This window comes from Gobio gobio (genome assembly GCF_949357685.1).
Source record: "Gobio gobio genome assembly, chromosome: 17".
NCBI lineage: Eukaryota > Metazoa > Chordata > Actinopteri > Cypriniformes > Gobionidae > Gobio > Gobio gobio.
In genome coordinates, this window is record NC_137110.1 from 6299840 (window position 1) to 6320303 (window position 20464).

General features: G+C 38.2%; 1 protein-coding gene across 1 annotated transcript in view; it reads left to right on the plus strand.

The window, feature by feature from the left end:
• Positions 1–20464, plus strand: part of ptprt (protein tyrosine phosphatase receptor type T) — a gene marked incomplete at its 5' end in the record, with an annotated part of 383008 nt that overhangs the window by 276198 nt on the left and 86346 nt on the right. The window contains 2 exons of the mRNA XM_079841650.1: positions 945–1080; positions 11860–11892. Of these exons, the coding sequence (XP_079697776.1) occupies positions 945–1080; positions 11860–11892 (169 nt within the window). The remainder of the gene's footprint in view (positions 1–944; positions 1081–11859; positions 11893–20464) is intronic.

The following is a 20464-nucleotide window of genomic DNA, read 5'->3' on the forward strand; positions in this document are numbered from 1 at the left end:
ATTTCTATATATTTTGTGTTTTTTAAATGTTTTATGTTTTTCGTTAAGTCTATACAAGCTTTCTTCTTTGCATTATTAAGACTGATGTAGATTATTATATGGTGGAGTGTTTCATTTAGTTCATGCTTTGAAAATAAAATGCAAAAAAATCAACTAGATGATTATGATCTTTTCAACAGTGAATTACGGCAACAGCGAGCAGCTGAAATTCTTTCATAGAAATAATGGCAATTTCACAGTAGAATTACATGCCTGATGAAGGTAGATGAGCCGTTTGGTGTGGAGCCACGCTAATCTGAACAGTATTTATTTTCCAAAAGTCATGCATGGTTGTACAGATTTTATACAGATATTAAAATAACAATATATCGTCAACAAAACAAGATGTGGTGCATGCGAGTATGCAACACCCAAAGACACGGACACATCTGCATGAATCTCTACCCTTCATCCTCTTTTTGTTTGGCTAATCTTTTTTGTGTCCATATTTCATGCCTGCAGTTCTTGCATTGAATTGTCTTTTTTTTTTTTTTTTTTTGCATTCTCTAACCCAAAATCCAAAGGCCCTAAAGTGTTTCATTTCACCACAGTGATCCAGTATTTGAAAAGCTCCTTAAGGTCTTTTTGTCTGTTGCCTGTTAATTAATGCCATTCAATAAACGACTCCCCTTTGCCATAGACCCGCCACACAGTAATGATCAGTGTCACCTGTGCATTTGTTTTGTCTAAATTTAAATGCATTTCATTTTGAATGTGTGCGTCTTTTGAATATGTTTCATTCGTGCGTATGAAAGTGTGCGTTTGAATGGGTTTCATTTTTATGTGTTTTCGTTTGATTCTTGTATGTGCTGGTTATGTGTGTGTCACCGTAGAACATTTCTCAACAGCTCTTGTCTTAGTTAAAGACCCTTTCTCTTCTTTGTGATGTACTTGTTGCTTTAAAGGTGCGTCTACCCAGAATTCCAATGACATAGAGCCTGAAAAACAGGTGGACAGCACTGTAAAGATGGCAGGCGTGATTGCGGGAATCCTCATGTTTGTCATCATTCTCCTGGGCGTTCTTCTCACCTTCAAACGCAGGTACTGCTTGCACACACTTTCAGCCTAACATTACAATGAATAATAGAATGTATGTTTATATACGGTTGCTCATGTTTGAATGTACAATCGCTGAGGCACATTTCTTTTCAAGGGGAATTTGAGGGTGTTAGTTATAGCATTGCTTTTGACATAATCAGCTTTTGTGTCTCCTGGTGAAACATGCACACTGGCTTTCTTTCATTGCATCACTTCCTCTCACCAACTTTACCGCCCACCCCCCCAGCACACCCCCTCATGTCATTGTGCCTTACAAGAGCCCACCACTTCCCATAGTGCCTCTGCCGTCCCTGCTGCACACCAACACTCACACAGCTCTACTCTCCTCATAGGCCTTTAGTGTCCATCTGTGGAACAGTTTATGTAGTCTAGGCAGGAATTACGGGGGTGTTTGTCTGACCTGCTATTTAAGGCTTGAACCCTTTAAATTGAGGTCAAAGCTAGCGTTTGCGATAGATGGGATGCGGTTGAAAAGATCCTATCAGCAATAAACTGATATTTCAGCTTTCGATAAGCCGATATTTGAGCTTTTTCAGATTTTCTGTCAGTTACAAAATCTATCCGCAGTCTTGACTACATTGTAAATAAGCTTTGTTTTTAAATATTTTATAGAATTTTAAGTCATGTAAAATAGTTTAGAAATTGTATGCATGCCTCATTTTGCATTATTAATATTTATAAATATTAATATTATATCATACATATTTGTGTTGTTATGATAGTGGAATTTCTATCTTCGATATGATACTTTGAAAAATATCGATATTTAATACCATTTTGTATACCATGGGGATAAACTGCCATATAGATATTTTTAATATTATCCCTTTTTTTGTCCATCCATTGAAAATCTAGTCAGTCAATATATTCAAGCTTCAAAAAGTACATGATAGTACCATTACAGTTATCTCACCTAAATGTCTGCTTACGCAATGTATATTTTGTTACGTTATTTTGTTGCAATACAGCACAAGTAAGCTTGATTTCAAACTTTGAATTGAATTCACACAAAAAAAGACATGTACACAGTCAGAAATAAAATGAGCACATACAAACAAAATACAAGTAGTAGCACAAATAAATACAATAGATTAAATGAAAGCTTGTTATACAGGTCTAACAGTAGTATTCAGGTATGAAATACTAAAGAATTGCGTTGCCACAATGAAGATTATACAATTAAAGTTACAAACGTTATTCAGTCAAGAGCAGTGAGTGATTTTCTTCTTTCCTTTTGTTTGATTAACCGACAGAAGCAGGAATATTAGGCTGTTGTCCCTTTAAGACCTAATGCTCGGATTTCTTTCTGTTGACGTTTACTTAAGACATGACCAACGGTGTTTATGACTTGTGAGCTTTATGCATGCGTCCTGCAACACCAACACTATTCAACCAGAGCAAATGAGACTAGTGAGAAGGTGCAGCAGGTATCAATGTATCAATACTGTGGGGAAATTAGTATTGAAACCAGATATTTCAGTATCGATATGCATAGAAAAATCTATATTTTTTACAACACTACTGGCATTATATTGGCCATATAGATATTTGATAATAAACTGTTTCTGTTTTTAAATATTTTGTATTAATAATAATAAATTGGCACTATATTTGCTTTAAAGATAAAGTGAATATAGTGCCAATTTATTATGAATAATTTTGTATGTTAATATTACAAAATTTGAAATGCATAAAATTGCTGAAACTTAATTGACAGAATATTTAAAAAAAAAAAAAAAAAAAAACAGAACCAGTTTATTATTCAATATTTTATGTGACATTTTTATATTTTATATCTCATTTTGCATTATTAAATTGGATTATATATAATATATTGGCATTATATAGGCCATTGGCCACCAGAAACTATATCACATACTACACACAGTCACTGTAAACCCGAATAAGTTGGCAAAACCACAATCAGTTGCCTCAATTTTCAATAAGCAGAACTTGATCATTTTTATTTTGTAATCATACATTTTAATTGCTCTGAACTTGAAATATTTTAGTAAGCTAATTCATACATTTAACTTAAAAATATCATGTAATCTCAAATTTTTATGGAATGGTACAAGTAATGGAAACTTGACTTTAACTGGATAAATCAGTGAATGCCACCTTGCTAATTGGTCACACAGTGCTTTGATAGCATTAGTGTAGCACGTGCTGAATGAGGACAGCAATATAATACATTTAACATAGATCTGTTCTCAAACTAAGCTCTTGCTCTACTCGTCATTATGATGGAAACCCTACAAAACCAACATAACAGAAACTCTTCTAAACTAGCATAACAAAACATTAAACACTACTAGTCAAAGTCAAAGTCAAAGTCAACTTTATTGTCAATCAAAACCATGCAACAGTACATTACACAGCAGACTGAAATTGCGTTTCTTCCATACTCCAATGTGCAATATTAAAAATAGAGAAAGACTTGACACACACTAAGCACAGACTAACCATAAGACTAAACATAGGACACCACTAGAAAAGTGCAAATAGATATTCTAGAAATATAGTTCGGTTGAGGTATTTTAGTGTAGTATAGTGCAATACAAGGTGCAATTTGGAAAAAGTGCAAGGTAGCAGCATGGAGATAAATACATTTTGTAAACTTGTTACCTTCTTGTGCAAGGGGATATTGGCATATGTACATGGAGTAAAAAGAAAAATGTATTGTATTATGCAAATACATTATTTATGTATTTTAGTCTTTGTGTGTATGGGTTGTGGGGGTAGGGATTTATAATCCAATTTTCGTGAGTGAGTTGAGCAGTCTGATGGCTTGTGGAAAAAAGCTGTTGCTGAGTCTGGTAGTCCTGCAACACATACTGCTGTAGCGCTTGCCAGATGGTAGGAGGGTGAACAGTTTGTATGTAGGGTGGGTGGGGTCTTTGATGATGTTTGTGGCTCTTTTGTGGCAGCGGGATGGGTATATGTCCTGGATGGATGGTTGGGCTGATCCGGTGATCTTCTCAGCTGACCTCACCACCCTCTGTAGAGCTTTCCGGTCAGCAACAGAACAGCTACCACTGTTCTGTAGATTGAAGTTAAATTGAAGTTAGTACTAAATCTCCCACTTAACGTTAATCTTGCACAAAAAAACACAATATAACTATAATATATATATAATATACTCTCCCTTTTGAGTGTCATGGCAAAGCATGCTGGGAAATATAAATCCCATCCCAGTTTTAGCTAAATTGAAGTTAGTAGAAACAAAACAAAAAAATTCAGATGACATAAAATTTGTCAGTTTTGAGAACTCAAAAGAAAAAGGAAGTTCTAAATACTAATAAAAGTTCATTTGATTGAACTAGTTTGCTTCATTTGAGTTGGCTCTACTCAAACCAATTCATTATTTCGAGCGTTAGGGTTTACAGTGATTCAAATACTAGTTTGAGAAAGTAAGTAGTTATAGTTAGTTTAGTTGGTTCGTTTTTTTCACTTTTCATTTGTTCAATATTTTGTTCTAGTCAAAGAGCTCCTTTCTACACAAACATGCTTTTACAGACATCAGGATTATTGGCCTGATGCAATTAAGTTAATAGCTTAATAACTTTAATAATTGTACTTAGCAAGTAAGTACAATAATAATGAATTGCTGAAAACCGGTGGTAAATAGAATTTTATTGTAAAGGAATTATATCTCTTGAAGACATGACAGAAGTACTTCATCAAATGATGGAGAAGAGCATTATAAACTTGGCACATATCCAGACACACATTGTAGTTAAGCACTCTCTCTGCATTTCAAAGAGCCAGACTTTCACTGTATAATAGGAGAAGATTACATGTCATACTTTTAAAAAGTTGACATCTGTGAAAGTCAATTATATAATTTGCACATTGTCCAATACCAGAAGGGCGGTAGTAAATTACCTATAGATCTCGCCCGAATCCCACTGTGACCATTCCCGTTCTTCATGGCATAGTTGGTGTCCGCACTCATGCTGCTTTACTCAAATAGCTGATTAGGTTGACGGCGTCTTTATGCATATTAGCCTAGACCTAGGTCTTTTTCTTTCTGTTTTTAACCTGTTTGATTGTTCACAAGGGCAAGGGGATCATGGGGACTTTAGTTAGAGTGCATGACACATTGCCAATACGAGCCACAGTCGGAAATACAATAGTGGTTAAAACCACCAGCTAAATCATTAAGCTCTAATTACCATGAATTGTAAAGGAGTGCTTGACAGCACCATTGTTAATGCATCACTGTCTGGAGCGGTGTGAATTGAAACTTAATGATAGATCTCGCTATTAAAAGAGCGGGAATCAAAAGGTTAGCCATGAATGGCCTTAGTAGGTGTTCATCTTCCACAGTGGAAGAAGGTAGGGCACTTTTGCTTAACATAAGGCAGAATCTTGACGCTCGGATATTACAATAATAGCTTGTGCTTTTTTGTCAGTTTTCTGATGCGTGGGAGTCATAGTGGCAGAAGTTATATGCAAATACAAGAGTTCTACAAGTCTGGATTCACAGCTCAGACTGTGGTCGGTTTGAAAACTTTAGCATTGTGTTCTGATCCCTAGTGAGCTGCTTCCCTCTATGCTATATATGTAGGCAGCTACCTTTTAAGGCAGTCAGTAAGAGTTCATGTTTAAGTGTTGCTGAGCTAGCAAACATAAAAAAATACATAGCACATGCACATATTTGATGAGGTATTTTAGTACCTTTTAAAGGTAGTTTTTAAGTCCCTTTCTGTAGTGAAAGACGAGTATATCAGGCAGTGTTGCAATTCTGCATCTTTTCCACCTCAATTCAAATTCAGAAATTCTGTTGGAATTTTAAAGGCATTGTCACATCAACAGAGCACAATGCTGATATGTGTTCATTGTCTGATTATTATGCAACAATGTCATCTATGTTCAATTTGCTGTTTAATAGATCAGCAATGTCAATAGATAACTCACATTATTTGTTTTCAAATATGTTGAGGTTCATTTTGAGTAAAAATTCTGCTGGTTAGGGAACCGATTCTACACTATGGGTTAAAAAAAAAAAACAAGTTGGGTTGAAAATAGACAAACCCAGCAATTGGGTAGTTTTAACCCGGCGATAGGGTTGATTTTTACCCGCTGATTGTGTTGTTTTAACCAGGCGATTGGGTTGATTTAACCAGGCGATTGGGTAGTTTTTACCAGGCGATTGGGTTGTTTTAACCAGGTGATTGGGTTGATTTAACCATGCAATAGGGTTGTTTTAACCAGGTGATCGGGTTGATTTAACCAGGCGATTGGGTTGTTTTAACCAGGCGATTGGGTTGTTTTAACCAGGTGATTGGGTTGATTTTTACCAGGTGATTGGGTTGATTTACATTTACATTTACATTTATGCATTTGGCAGACGCTTTTATCCAAAGCGACTTACATTGCATTCAAGGTACACATTTTACATTTGGTCAATTCTTGCTTTCCCTGGGAATCGAACCCATGACCTTGGCGTTGCTAGCGCCATGCTCTACTGTTTGAGCTATAGGAAAGCTGATCTAACCCGGCGATAGGGTTGTTTTAACCAGGTGATTGGGTTGATTTAACCAGGCGATTGGGTTGATTTAACCAGGCAATTGGGTTGTTTGAACCAGGTGATTGGGTTGATTTAACCCTGGCGATTGGGTTGATTTAACCCGGCGATAGGGTTGTTTTAACCAGGCGATTGGGTTGTTTTTACCAGGCGATTGGGTTGTTTTAACCAGGTGATTGGGTTGTTTTAACCAGGTGATTGGGTTGATTTAGCGATTGGGTTGATTTAACCAGGCGATTGGGTTGTTTGAACCGGGTGATTTGGTTGATTTAACCCTGGCGATTGGGTTGATTTAACCCGGTGATAGGGTTGTTTTAACCAGGCGATTGGGTTGTTTTTACCAGGCGTTTGGGTTGTTTTAACCAGGTGATTGGGTTGATTTTTACCAGGCGATTGGGTTGATTTAACCAGGTGATTGGGTTGATTTAACCCGGCGATAGGGTTGTTTTAACCAGGTGATTGGGTTTATTTAACCAGGTGATTGGGTTAATTTAACCCGGCGATAGGGTTGTTTTAACCAGGTGATTGGGTTGATTTAACCAGGCGATTGGGTTGATTTAACCAGGCGATTGGGTTGTTTGAACCAGGTGATTGGGTTGTTTGAACCAGGTGATTGGGTTGATTTAACCCTGGCGATTGGGTTGATTTAACCGGCGATAGGGTTGTTTTAACCAGGCGATTGGGTTGTTTTAACCAGGTGATTGGGTTGTTTTAACCAGGTGATTGGGTTGATTTAACCAGGCGATTGGGTTGATTTAACCAGGCGATTGGGTTGATTTAACCAGGCGATTGGGTTGTTTGAACCAGGTTATTTGGTTGATTTAACCCTGGCGATTGGGTTGATTTAACCCGGCGATAGGGTTGTTTTAACCAGGCGATTGGGTTGTTTTAACCAGGTGATTGGGTTGATTTAACCAGGCGATTGGGTTGATTTAACCCGGCCATAGGGTTGTTTTAACCAGGCGATTGGGTTGATTTAACCTGGCGATTGGGTTGTTTTAACAAGGCGATTGGGTTGATTTAACTAGGCGATTGGGTTGTTTTAACCAGGCGAAATGGTTATTTTAACCAGGCGATTGGGTTGATTTAACCTGGCGATTGGGTTGTTTTAACCAGGCGATAGGGATGATTTAACCAGGCGATTGGGTTGTTTTAACCAGGCGATAGGGTTGATTTAACCAGGCGATTGGGTTGTTTAAACCAGACAATTGGGTTGATTTAACCAGGCGATTGGGTTGTTTTAACCAGGCGATTGGGTTGATTTCACCCAGCGATTGGGTTGTTTTAACCAGACGATTGGGTTGTTTTAACCCAGCGATTGGTTTGTTTTAACCAGCCAATGGGTTGATTTAACCAGACGATCGGGTTGATTTAACCAGGCGATTGGGTTGATTTAACCAGGCGATTGGGTTGATTTAACCAGGCGATTGGGTTGATTTAACCAGGCGATTGAGTTGTTTGAACCAGGTGATTTGGTTGATTTAACCCTGGCGATTGGGTTGTTTTAACCAGGTGATTGGGTTGATTTAACCAGGCGATTGGGTTGATTTAACCCGGCGATAGGGTTGTTTTAACCAGGCGATTGGGTTGATTTAACCAGGCGATTGGGTTGATTTAACCTGGCGATTGGGTTGTTTTAACAAGGCGATTGGGTTGATTTAACTAGGCGATTGGGTTGTTTTAACCAGGCGAAATGGTTATTTTAACCAGGCGATTGGGTTGATTTAACCTGGCGATTGGGTTGTTTTAACCAGGCGATAGGGATGATTTAACCAGGCGCTTGGGTTGTTTTAACCAGGCGATTGGGTTGGTTTAACCAGGCGATTGGGTTGTTTTAACCAGGCGATTGGGTTGATTTTACCTGGCGATTGGGTTGTTTTAACCAGGCGATAGGGATGATTTAACCAGGCGATTGGGTTGTTTTAACCAGGCGATTGGGTTGTTTAAACCAGACAATTGGGTTGATTTAACCAGGCGATTGGGTTGTTTAAACCAGACAATTGGGTTGTTTTAACCAGGCGATAGGGTTGATTTAACCAAGCGATTGGGTTGTTTAAACCAGACAATTGGGTTGTTTTAACCAGGCGATAGGGTTGATTTAACCAGGCGATTGGGTTGTTTAAACCAGACAATTGGGTTGATTTAACCAGGCGATTGGGTTGTTTTAACCAGCCGCTGGGTTAAAACAACCCAATTGCTGGGTTTGTACATTTTCAACCCAACTTGGGTTGTTTTTAACCCAGCATTCTTTAGAGTGTAGGCCACTACAATTGTACATTTTTAGCATCAGAGAACTCAAGAATTCAATTTGCGATGATTGTGGATGTCTGCTCTCTAGTTGCACACTAACACATTTTGTATTCAGGAGAAAAGACAAAATTGCTTATCCCTCAACAACTTTTGATCATTCATATTTTAGCCACTGACACCAGCACTTAAGTCAGGCGATGATGTCTCATGAATTGCAGCATTTTACATGTCTTTCAGTCACCATGAATTATTTCTGTGGGGTCAAAAATGCTCATAAGCTATGCTTTTTTATCTCTCAGAGCTTGTTTAAAGCATGTTTTTTTTAAAGGCAGGAGAGATGGACTTCATTTTTAGACTAATAATACAAGGATGAATGGAGTGGACAGGCTGAGTCTAATGGCAAATTGATGTTTTACTTCTTGGTCCCCTCAGGCGTCTTTGACCAAGCCTAGGATAGATTGTAATTAATAATGGATGCCTCGCATATCTTTTAAAAGTTGGAATTGTGGCTGCCTTCTTGCATTGAGTCGCAGGAGATTTGGCTCTGGTGCCGTTCAGTTTGGATACCTAAGCATACTCGACCTGAAAGAACATGCATTGGTGATGGTACTCCATAAAGTCTAATGTGCCATTTCACATTTCTGTATGCTACCCGTTATGTGCAATAGGCCATATTTTTCCTCGTCTCACAAAAGCTGTCAAGAACAGGCCTAGGTCACATTTCAACCCAAATCAAAGTATTTTTAATAAAATAAACCCTGTTATGGGCTTTTTTGTATTGAGACAATTTCAGGCCAGGCTCATTGGAAACCTGCGGCAACAGTTCTGCAAAATATTATGTTGCGTTGTGCACGTTTTGCGACAAAAACGTTTAGTTTCAAAGTGAAATGTCCAGTGACTGCACTAAAAGTGTGTTTAGTTTTATCAGAAACAAATGAACGTGAATGACATCGTTTCTAGAGTTTTATTACGTAGGTTTTTTACGTATCACTAGCCTGACGTCATCATACTCAGATTCTAGTCAGAATATGAGTCTGATACTGCTCCATTTTGCTATGATTATGGGATGTATTTCAACCGAACCAGGAAAGAAAATGCCTCTGCACTCAATTGGATAGACCTACAACCAATCAGAGCAACAAAGTAAGTGATGTATGTTGAGCGACGAATAGTTGTCAACAGAACTCAACTGCACGCACGCTGGAAGAAGTAGAAGAAGAAGAAGAGTGTAAACGATATTTGCCGGTGTTATAAAAAGAGTTTAAGGATAGACTGAGTACTTACCAACACGATCATCATTTTGAGAGAAATAGTAAAGGTGAACGCATACACGAACAAGTTCTCCATTTAGAATTAGAACAAATTCAACCCAAGCGCTCTTTGGTGACGTGGATGATAACGTTGCGTTATCTGTCCATCATCATATAAAGCCCGCCCTGACAATTTGATTGGCCCGAACCAAACTTCCAGACCGAACCTCCCGACCTCAAATGTTGTGGGCGGGGCTAAATTCGGCTGGCATCCAGGCTAACGAGTGCAGTTCAGAATTGAAGTCCAGTGAGTGGTGCTTAAAGGTCATTGGTCCATCACGTTTTAAAATAATGGTCACCTACATTAAACCCTAAACCTACCAGATAGTGTTAACAAAAGCAAATGTGACATGAAAAGGCAATTGCTGAAGGAACCATGCCATTTTAGTTTGATTTTAGTCATCTTCATAACTCGTGTTTCACAGGATTCGTACCTGAGCTACCGAGCAAGCTTTGTATGTTAGAAAAACCAAACATGCACTATGGAAAAAAGTGTTTTGAGGTCATAATATTTTGCAAGGATCTGCACTCTAAAAAATGCTGGGTTAAAACAAACCAAGTTGGGTTGAAATGGACTAACCCAGTAATTGGGTTGCTTTAACCCAGTGAATGGGTTGTTTTAACCCAGCAATTGGGTTGTTTTAACACAGTGAATGGGTTGTTTTAACCCAGCGGTTGGGTTAAATGTTTGCCTAAAACAACCCAATTGCTGGGTTAGTCCATTTTCAACCCAACTTGGGTTGTTTTTAACCCAGCATTTTTTAGAATGTGTTTATTAATCCATAATTAGCCCCTAATCATAATTTTGTATGAAAAGGAATTAGTGTGCTTGCTGTTTTACTGCCTCTAGTGTTCATTTCTGTTGGAAACTGCAGCGATAAGTATGTATTGGTACGTGTTTTGCAGAAATGTTGCCTCAAGTGCGTTTTTCCAATGAGCCTGTGTGGGACAATTTTCATCACGATTAAAAACATTTTCCTTGAATTCTCATTACCGTAACATTTTAATGTTTGAGTAGAAATTCTCATTATTATGGTGATTGTCATTAGATTTTAATTAATTTTTAAATACTTCAGAATACATTAGCACTTTACCATTATCATGTTGCATACATTAATATTTTACATTTATATATACAGTACATTTTATATATTTAATATTTTTCCTTAATGAGAATTATATGTTTTTTGTGCTGCAGTATTGGGAATTTCATCTTAATAATAAAAAAAAAAATGGTCTTAAAATGTCTTTATTTTTTTGATTTTGTGGTGAAATGTGACCCACACATGTTCTTGACACTTCATAACTAACCTCATATGGTAAAGTCAGATGCATTTTTAAGGTATACTAGCTATAGTGCATTTTTTAGGTTTAGATGTATAACAAGCGCTTTATATGTGAGGCATGGGACAACGTAACATTTCCATCTCAGCACTCACTTCTCACTCAAGCTTCTCCATTTCAGTCAAAACTCGATGAGTTGCATGCAGCGCAATACACACCCTCACTGTTTGGCCTACCACACAGGAAACTCCTCAGATGCTGTATTATATGCTGTGAAGTATGAAGAGGTGATGTTAGTGTGTGAGCGTGTGTGAGCGCGTGTGACTTAACCTCTAGACTCATACCCTGTCTTTTATTTCTTCTCCTCTGGGCTACGTCTGCTAGAGAAATCCACACCTGGAGAACTCTAAGTGTGGGGTATTGTATGTTTAATTCTAGCCACAGTACGCATCCTGAGCCCATTCGCACACCATTCTGTTTGATTTGAACCCATTTGTGTCATGGTATAGACGTATCTTCATTTATTTTAATTTAGCTTGTTTTTGCCATTCACATTTTGGCACATGCACGGAAACTATCATCTTGATTTGTTTGTATTAGTGTTTAAATATAAGCTCTGTTCCCAGACCTAGTGAGCTGCCTCACTGCCTACTAAGCCACCTGCCGTCTAACACAGCTGACTGATTTGGAACAATGTGCACATGCAAAAACTCCATGCGTCATGCAGAATGATTATTTCAACACATTTGCGATGCTCTAAATAGCCTAAAATAGCTCTTATTCGATACTGAAAACTGATTTGCGTCGTCAATTTCGTCACCATTTTAGATTTCTTTTTTTAACGAGCTCATGATGCATTTTGGGTTTGCATTGAATGTATACTTGGGGTGAAGAATACATCAATGACTCATCAATTAAAAACAAGGCAGCATCTGTTGAGCATCTATGATGCCTTAAAAGGCTGACTCCGTAGGCAGTTCACTAGGTTTCGGAGCAGAGCAATAGTGGTTGTTGGTGTTTATTGTGAAAGTATTACGCTTTTGCTCGCTATCAGTGTGGCCTGTGTTTAATGTGTTTTTTTTCTTCTGCATTCTCACTCTTATTTTAATTGCTTGTTGTTGTGCATTGTCGCTGTTAAATGTTAGATAAATCTGCAGTGATTTGTGCCGGGAAATTTAAGGGCGGATCAAATGTCACTACATTACCATATTAAAATAAGTTTAATTTCTATAGCGAATCCTGTTGCCTGTTAGATCACCTTCTCATAAATAGCATTAGCATGTGTCCCATGGTGCAACAATTACAGTGAAAAGGGCACTTCATTTGCTCTTGTTCGCTCAGAGAGTGGCTTCAAACGACACTTCACACCACAATCCAGGCTAGCTGGTAATTATTCCTCTTTAATACTGTCACAACCCTGCCTTGTGCGCAGCACTACGCCGTTAAGCTAATATGTTATGTTCATGAAGGCAAAGGATGATTACTCCCACGCCAAGCCACCTACACAGCCAACTGTATAGAGGATTTAGCTTAAAGCTCCGAGGTTGCCAGGTCTTTTCTGTAATCTTACAAAATCCACACAACTGCAACATTACTGAGAAGACATTATAATGTCAGTGCTTAAGGTCGTTTGGCTTGGATTACAGAGGGCAACAGTAACAGGTAAACGATTTATGGTTTATGGTATGTTTTCTTGTTGGAATCGAATACGCTATAAAGTGGCTCTTTGGAATACGGAACCAGAAACCGATGCGTTGTGGGCTTTCTTTTCAGCCTGTTAAATAGAATGTTGCAGCACCATGAATCAATATTAAAAATAAGGTCTCTTTGAAATCCTTAAACATAACCACACTGAAATATTTATAGCAATATTCCATAAGCTGACATGCATCAGCCCCCTTTAATAGCAATTTCTGTCTTGTATTTCAAGGCACTGAAATGTGATTTTCCCGAAAAAATATTAAAATGTGCAGTTCATATCTAATTGGTATCTAATATCTAAAATGTTTGAATATGCACATAAACTTTGCTCATGCATTATAAAATATTTCTAATGCAATATGTCTTGTAATGCACTGTATAATGTATTTTATGGTCTCATGAATAATTGTAACTACAGTTATAATATAATACTTATGTTACGCCTTTAGAACGTATAATGCATTAAAACGCATGACAAACAACTAAATTCTGATGTAACAAGGAATCTGGAAATATTATAATGCATTTTAACTTTGGTTCCAATTATTTATGAAAATATAAAACGTACAGGGCTTGACATTAACTGTGGTTTTCAAAGTTACTAGCCATTCAGCATTTTCACTGGCCACAATTTTGACATCGACAAAAAAACTATGTTGAAATGTTTTAATATTATCTCATAATTTGGCAGCAGGAATATTAGGCTGCTGTCTCTTTAAGACCTGACGCACTGATCCATTATACTGTTACACATGCGTTTTCTTTCTCAACTGTTTATGTTCACTTAAAACAGAACTGACTGTGTTTACGTGAATACTCGCCAAGACCGGCATTTTGACATTATTTTGTGTGTATTTGACTGTTTAAGCGCAATAAGCAGCTAAAAAGAACTCAATTTAGTACTAGGAGGCGACTTTATGTGGAAATTAGTCAAATGATGTGCAATACGTCGAAATCCAAGCCCTGTAGCACCAACAATATTCACCTGGAGCAAATTGAACGGGCGGGTTTGTAATGAGTATTGGAAGCGTTTCAGATATTTCAGCATCGAAAAATCTATATTTTCGACAACACTAAATTGCATTTAGTTTATTATTTCAGATGCTTTTTTAAAAGACTACAATTGAAAAATGTATATATTATACATAATTCAGCCCATCAAAGTGGGAGAGACTACGTTACACGCCACTGCTGAAATACAGCCGCATTTGGTGGATTGGCGAGTGTTAATGTCACGCCATTATGAATACATTCATAATAAAGACTTTGAGTTAAGTGTTACCCAAATTTATCTTGCACACAAATTTTCAGGGCTTTATCTGTACATTTCACTGTAGAGTCTCCGTACTGTACTTTAGTCATGTTTTCTTGCAAATTTTCCACAATAATTTTTTTTCGCAGTACAAAAAAATCTTATTTGTGAACACTCTCTGTGATTATTGGCTTACCTCTTTGCAGGTGAAATAAGTATCAGTGCTTACTGTCAGGTAAAATAATTGGCTCTGCCTCATCTTTCAGTTTCATCGTCTTTGCAGTCTTTTTGACAGATTCATAGAACAATCCACCTGAAATGATCTGCTCTTGTTCCGCCTGAACGCTTAAAATACCTTATTAAAAATAAACTTTCCTAGCGTTGGGATCCTTCGTTTGCATAGAATCCTATTATTTCAAGACTGAGAAAGATTGGACTCATAACCCCTTTAAGTACCTTCAGTCATTTCCTGGTTTTTAGCATGAAGTGAGAAGTTTCCAGATCATTGCTATGAGTTCTCATGAGGTGCAGCTATATTATATATGAAATACAGTGGATTGTGACTGACCCTGCTGAAAATAGACGGATGTGATGATTCAGTGTGTAATCATATGTATAGGCAGCACAGCTATTTCACAAAGTGTTGGTCTATTTCTACCTCAGTCAGCATTATGATGGAGCAATGAGGGAGTCGTTCTCGGACAGAGCTCGTTTGGACACTACTCAGTCCCAGACCATTAAACACACACACACACACACACACACACACACACACACACACCGATACACAGGTTTCTGTGAGGCCCTGCACTCAACACACGGGAGTGACACTCTTGAACATCTATGGTTTCGTTCAATGACAGACCTAGACATAAAGCAATTGGACATGAATAATAGATGATTGCTACAGGAGGGCAATGTGATAACACACACATACATTAGATATATATATATATTAGATATATATATATATATATAGATCTAGAACAGACAGACAGATGATAGGTAGATAGACAGACAGACAGACAGAACGAACGAAATAACAAGATAGACGGATGGGTAGACAGATAGATAGACAGACAGACAGACAGAGATAGATAGATAGATAGATAGATAGATAGATAGATAGATAGATAGATAGATAGATAGATAGATAGATAGATAGATAGATAGATAGATAGATAGATAGATAGATAGATAGATAGATAGATAGATAGATAGATAGATAGATAGATAGATAGATAGATAGATAGATAGATAGATAGATAGACATAGATAGATAGACAGACAGACAGAGAGACAGACAGACAGACAGACAGAACGAACGAAATAACAAGATAGACGGATGGTTAGACAGACAGACAGACAGACAGACAGACAGACAGACAGACAGACAGACAGACATAGATAGATAGACAGACAGACATGGATGGATGGATGGATGGATGGATGGATGGATGGATGGATGGATGGATGGATGGATGGATGGATGGATGGATGGATGGATGGATGGATGGATGGATGGATGGATGGATGGATGGATGGATGGATGGATGGATGGATGGATGGATGGATGGATGGATGGATGGATGGATGGATGGATGGATGGATGGATGGATGGATGGATGGATGGATAGATAGATAGATAGATAGATAGATAGATAGATAGATAGATAGATAGATAGATAGATAGATAGATAGATAGATAGATAGATAGATAGATAGATAGATAGATAGATAGATAGATAGATAGATAGATAGATAGATAGATAGATAGATAGATAGATAGATAGATAGATAGATAGATAGATAGATAGATAGATAGATAGATAGATAGATAGATAGATAGATAGATAGATAGATAGATAGATAGATAGATAGAAAGAAAGTTCTATTAATTCAGTAGAGTAGGTGTGTGAGGTGTGTATCCATGTGTGCACACTTCTACATGCTTGTCAGCCGATTGTGCATATGCTTTCAAGCCCGAATGGATGAATGAACAATTTTATGATCTAATAAATCAGAGCATCTTCTTCACAGTCATTAGCTGAAATAAAGTTGTACAAAGACTTTGGCAGTTTGTTAAACTAACCAACCTTTGTCAAGTTAACAAACCATTTCTTGTCTTGTCTTCCCTCACCCTCCCTCCTTCCCATGTAAAGACACAATACAGGCGTGTAACATCACTGTGTGTATCACACTTTCTCCTCACACCAGAAATGATGATAAATCATGGGGGAGCCCAAAAAAAATAATAAAGAGGCCACTTATGCTGCGAGCTCCTCGCAGTTCTACTCTATTAATATTTATGGCCACCTTCGCCCGCCGTGGTGCTCTTCACTTCGCTCTCTTTTATTAATATCATCAGAACAATGTCAGCAGGCCATTTTAAAGGGCCATTGAGATGAAATGGCCAAAGATGGATGCCCCCGCTGCATATGCATGCCGCCGAACGCATCGACCGCTTGCATCTGTTTTAGCACCGTCAGCCCGCCGCAAAACACATTTGCCATAACGGCCCATATCCAAACTGTGTTTTTATTGCCTACAGAGAAGTCACAGGGTCATTAAATATATTTACTTTGGTGCTGCTTTAGCAATAAAGCGAGCAGTTTGGGTGCCATAGCTTGCTTTTATGATACAGGAAGCGTACAGGCGGGAATTTAGTGTGTGCGTGTGGCTTAATGCAGCTCTGTGAGCCAACGAGTTAGTCTGACACGCTGATGCATGATTATTCGGGTTTGTATTATTGTAAAGGTTTGTGCTAAATGGGGCAGGTTTTGAAGATTGTTTGCAAATCGTTAGCGTGAAATAATTTCTTGAGCAGGTTCATATCAGCATGAAGGTTTATACATGGTGGGAACTTTTGAACTGTATACTATATAACTCAGGCCCTTTCCACACGAACACGGGTATTTTCAAAACCGCAGCTTTTTCTACGTGGTTTGGCTGTTCGTCCACACGCAAACGCAGTATCCGGTTACTGAAACCGGACTTTTTTGAAAACTTTTTAGAAACTCTGGTTACAGCGTTGTCGTGTAGATGGTGAAACCGGAGATTTCGGCTTGTTAAGTCAAAGTGTGCACCGTTCTCTCCTTTGTTTGACTTCAGATTGTGCGCCGTTATCGCTTTTGTTTGCATGAGTGGAGTCTATGCAATGGCGGACGTAGCTTTGAATAACTCTGCTAACAGCGCTTATCACATGTACACAGATACATGCGCAGTTATCTCATTGTATTGCAGAACGGAGGCGCCAGAATGCAATAATACAACATAGAAAGCTAGTGTGTGAAGCTTCAGTCCACTTGGGCCCTGCCCATGGGCGTCGGAAGCAAAAAAAATGTGGGTGGGTCCTCAGAATTTTTTTACTGGAGTAGATGCCAAACAAATATACCGCTTTGCTTGCTAAACGTATAGTTCATATCATCGCCATATCATTTAGAGTGGCAGTAGTGTAGGGGTAAGACGCACTGCATCTAGTTTTGACACAAATCGACCCACGGTTCGAGTCCGCCTTTCGCCGAGCTTAATCTTCTCCCTTTTCCCATCACATATCAGATCTGAGAGGCATTTATTTTCAATAAAAATGAAGAAAATATCAGAAAAGTGGAAATAAAGCGTCTAACATGTGTTTAATAATAAGTGTTTATTGGTTAGGGGTAGGTAAACAGACATGTGCTGAATGTTAGAGATGATAAAAGTGGGTGGGTCCAATATCATTGATCGTAAAAAGTGGGTGGGTCTTGTCCACATACAATGGTTCCGATGCCCATGGCCCTGCCCCTGTGTATACAGTTACCTGTCACTGAGTCCAGTAAAGGAACTTGTAGAAGGGTTTCACTGAGCCCATGGCATCCCTGCCGTGGATGGGACCATGTGGAAATCAGGCAGCCAATCATAGCGTGGTTTTGCGTTTTCATGTGGACAGAGATTTTTTTTTTAAAACTGTGCTTGTGTGGACGCGATTGTTTTTTAAAACAAAGGAGGAAAAACTCTGGTTATAAAATTACCTGTGTACGTGTGGACAAGGCCTCAGGCTGAAACATCATTACTTTGGTGGGTTTGTGTCGTAAAGTTTTGTGGCAAATTTTGAAGGATATTTTGATACACTGTAACATTTTTAAGTACAATCAGTCTTTAAAGGGTTAGTTCACCTAAAAAGGAAAATTCTGTCATTAATTCCTCACCCTCATGTCGTTCGACACCCGTAAGACCTCCGTTCATCTTCAGAACACAAATGAAGATGTTTTAGTTGAAATCTGATGGCTCAGAAAGGCCACCATTGGCAGCAATGACATTTCCTCTCTCAAGACCCATAAAAGGTACTAAAGACGTCGTTAAATAGTCCATCTCACTACAGTGGTTCTACAATAATTGTATGAAGCGACGAGAATAGTTTTTGTGCGCAAAAAAACATCTGGGCCTCTGACATGAACTCACGAAGCACCATGAGAATATGGCTCTCGTTCTGACACATGACCCGGAAGCGAGGAACTTTGTTTACAAGCAGAGGAAGATGAAGGAACGCCGGCTCTACGTCATATTTTCGCGCATGCGTCGTGGTGCTTCGTGAGTTCACGTCAGAGGCCCAGACGGAAGACAAGAACTTGTTGAATAAAGTTGTTATTTAGATTTTTTTTTTTTCGCACAAAAACTATTCTTGTCGCTTCATAAAATTATTGTAGAACCACTGTAGTGAGATGGACTTTGTAACGACATCTTTGGTACCTTTTATGGGTCTTGAGAGAGGAAATGTCATTGCTGCCAATGGAGGCCTTTCTGAGCCATCGGATTTTAAACAAAAATATCTTCATTTGTGTCCCGAAGATGAACAAAGGTCTTGCGGGTGTCGAACGACATGAAGGTGAGTAATTAATGACAGAATTTTCATTTTGGGTGAACTAACCCTTTAAGTCTTAAACTGACTTAAACGTTACTTAAATCTTGTATAACTTATAAAAAAAGTTGAAAAATTGCTTAAAAACGTATGGTGTCATTATTGATTATATAATTTTTTACAGTGTATCATTAGTGTTAAAAAACAAACTGTTCTATAATCTATATACTATGTTCCTACAGTTAAAAAGCGAATAACTCAGGCTAATACATGATTCCTTTAGTGGGTTTGTTTCAGCATAAAGTGGCAAATGTGAAGGTTATTTATAAATTGTAAAAAATGATCTGAAACATGTTTCGGGAGAGCGATAAAAAGCAGTGTGTGCAGTCAGGAAGCAGACGGCCACGAAGCCGCTAATTGACAACTTCACTTGCATATCATCCCCAATATTACTGTTAATCGAATCGCCATTAACAGACACCATCTGGTCTTTATTATCATATCAGGCTGCTATTGCTGTCCTAGCTTTCCGGATAGCATCTCCTCTTGTCTTTACCTGGAAGGAACCGGTCCACAGAGACGTCAACACTGAGACACGTTGATGACAAGGCCTCATTTTAGAGTAGCAAAAGCGTGATGTTCGCCAACTGCTTTTGGTGTCTCTTGTCCTCCTCCTTTCTCTTTCTGTCTCTGTTCGGCTCATAACAGAGAACAGAGCTGCAATATGTCTGAGAAACACCCACCATCCCTGTCCATCCCTTTAGCTGTCCAAACACACTCTCACCGATATAGGGTACAACAGGGCTAAAGGCGCATTTGAGCACGAAAATTCAGCTCGGCACTTTTCTTACCAAACGCTTTTGATGATGCACGTGGACATTTTTTAGATCCTTGATCATGGACAGTTGATTCTGTGCTAATTTGATGTAATATTTAATGTTTTTTTACATTTATTTTAGATTTATGTAGCAAATGAAAAAACAATAAAATGAATGTCTATATTTTGAGACAAATTTTTTTTTTCAGTTTTGTTCAAGGTAATTACAGCAACAGTTTTTCAATAACGGAAGAAAATGTAAAAGTATGGTATTTGGGGTAAAACGCGCCGCTGCTGTTGGGGCGAAAGGCACAATATTTAACATGAGAATAAACAGACGGCTGACTTTTCCATTTGATGACATGACGGTTTGATTCAGATG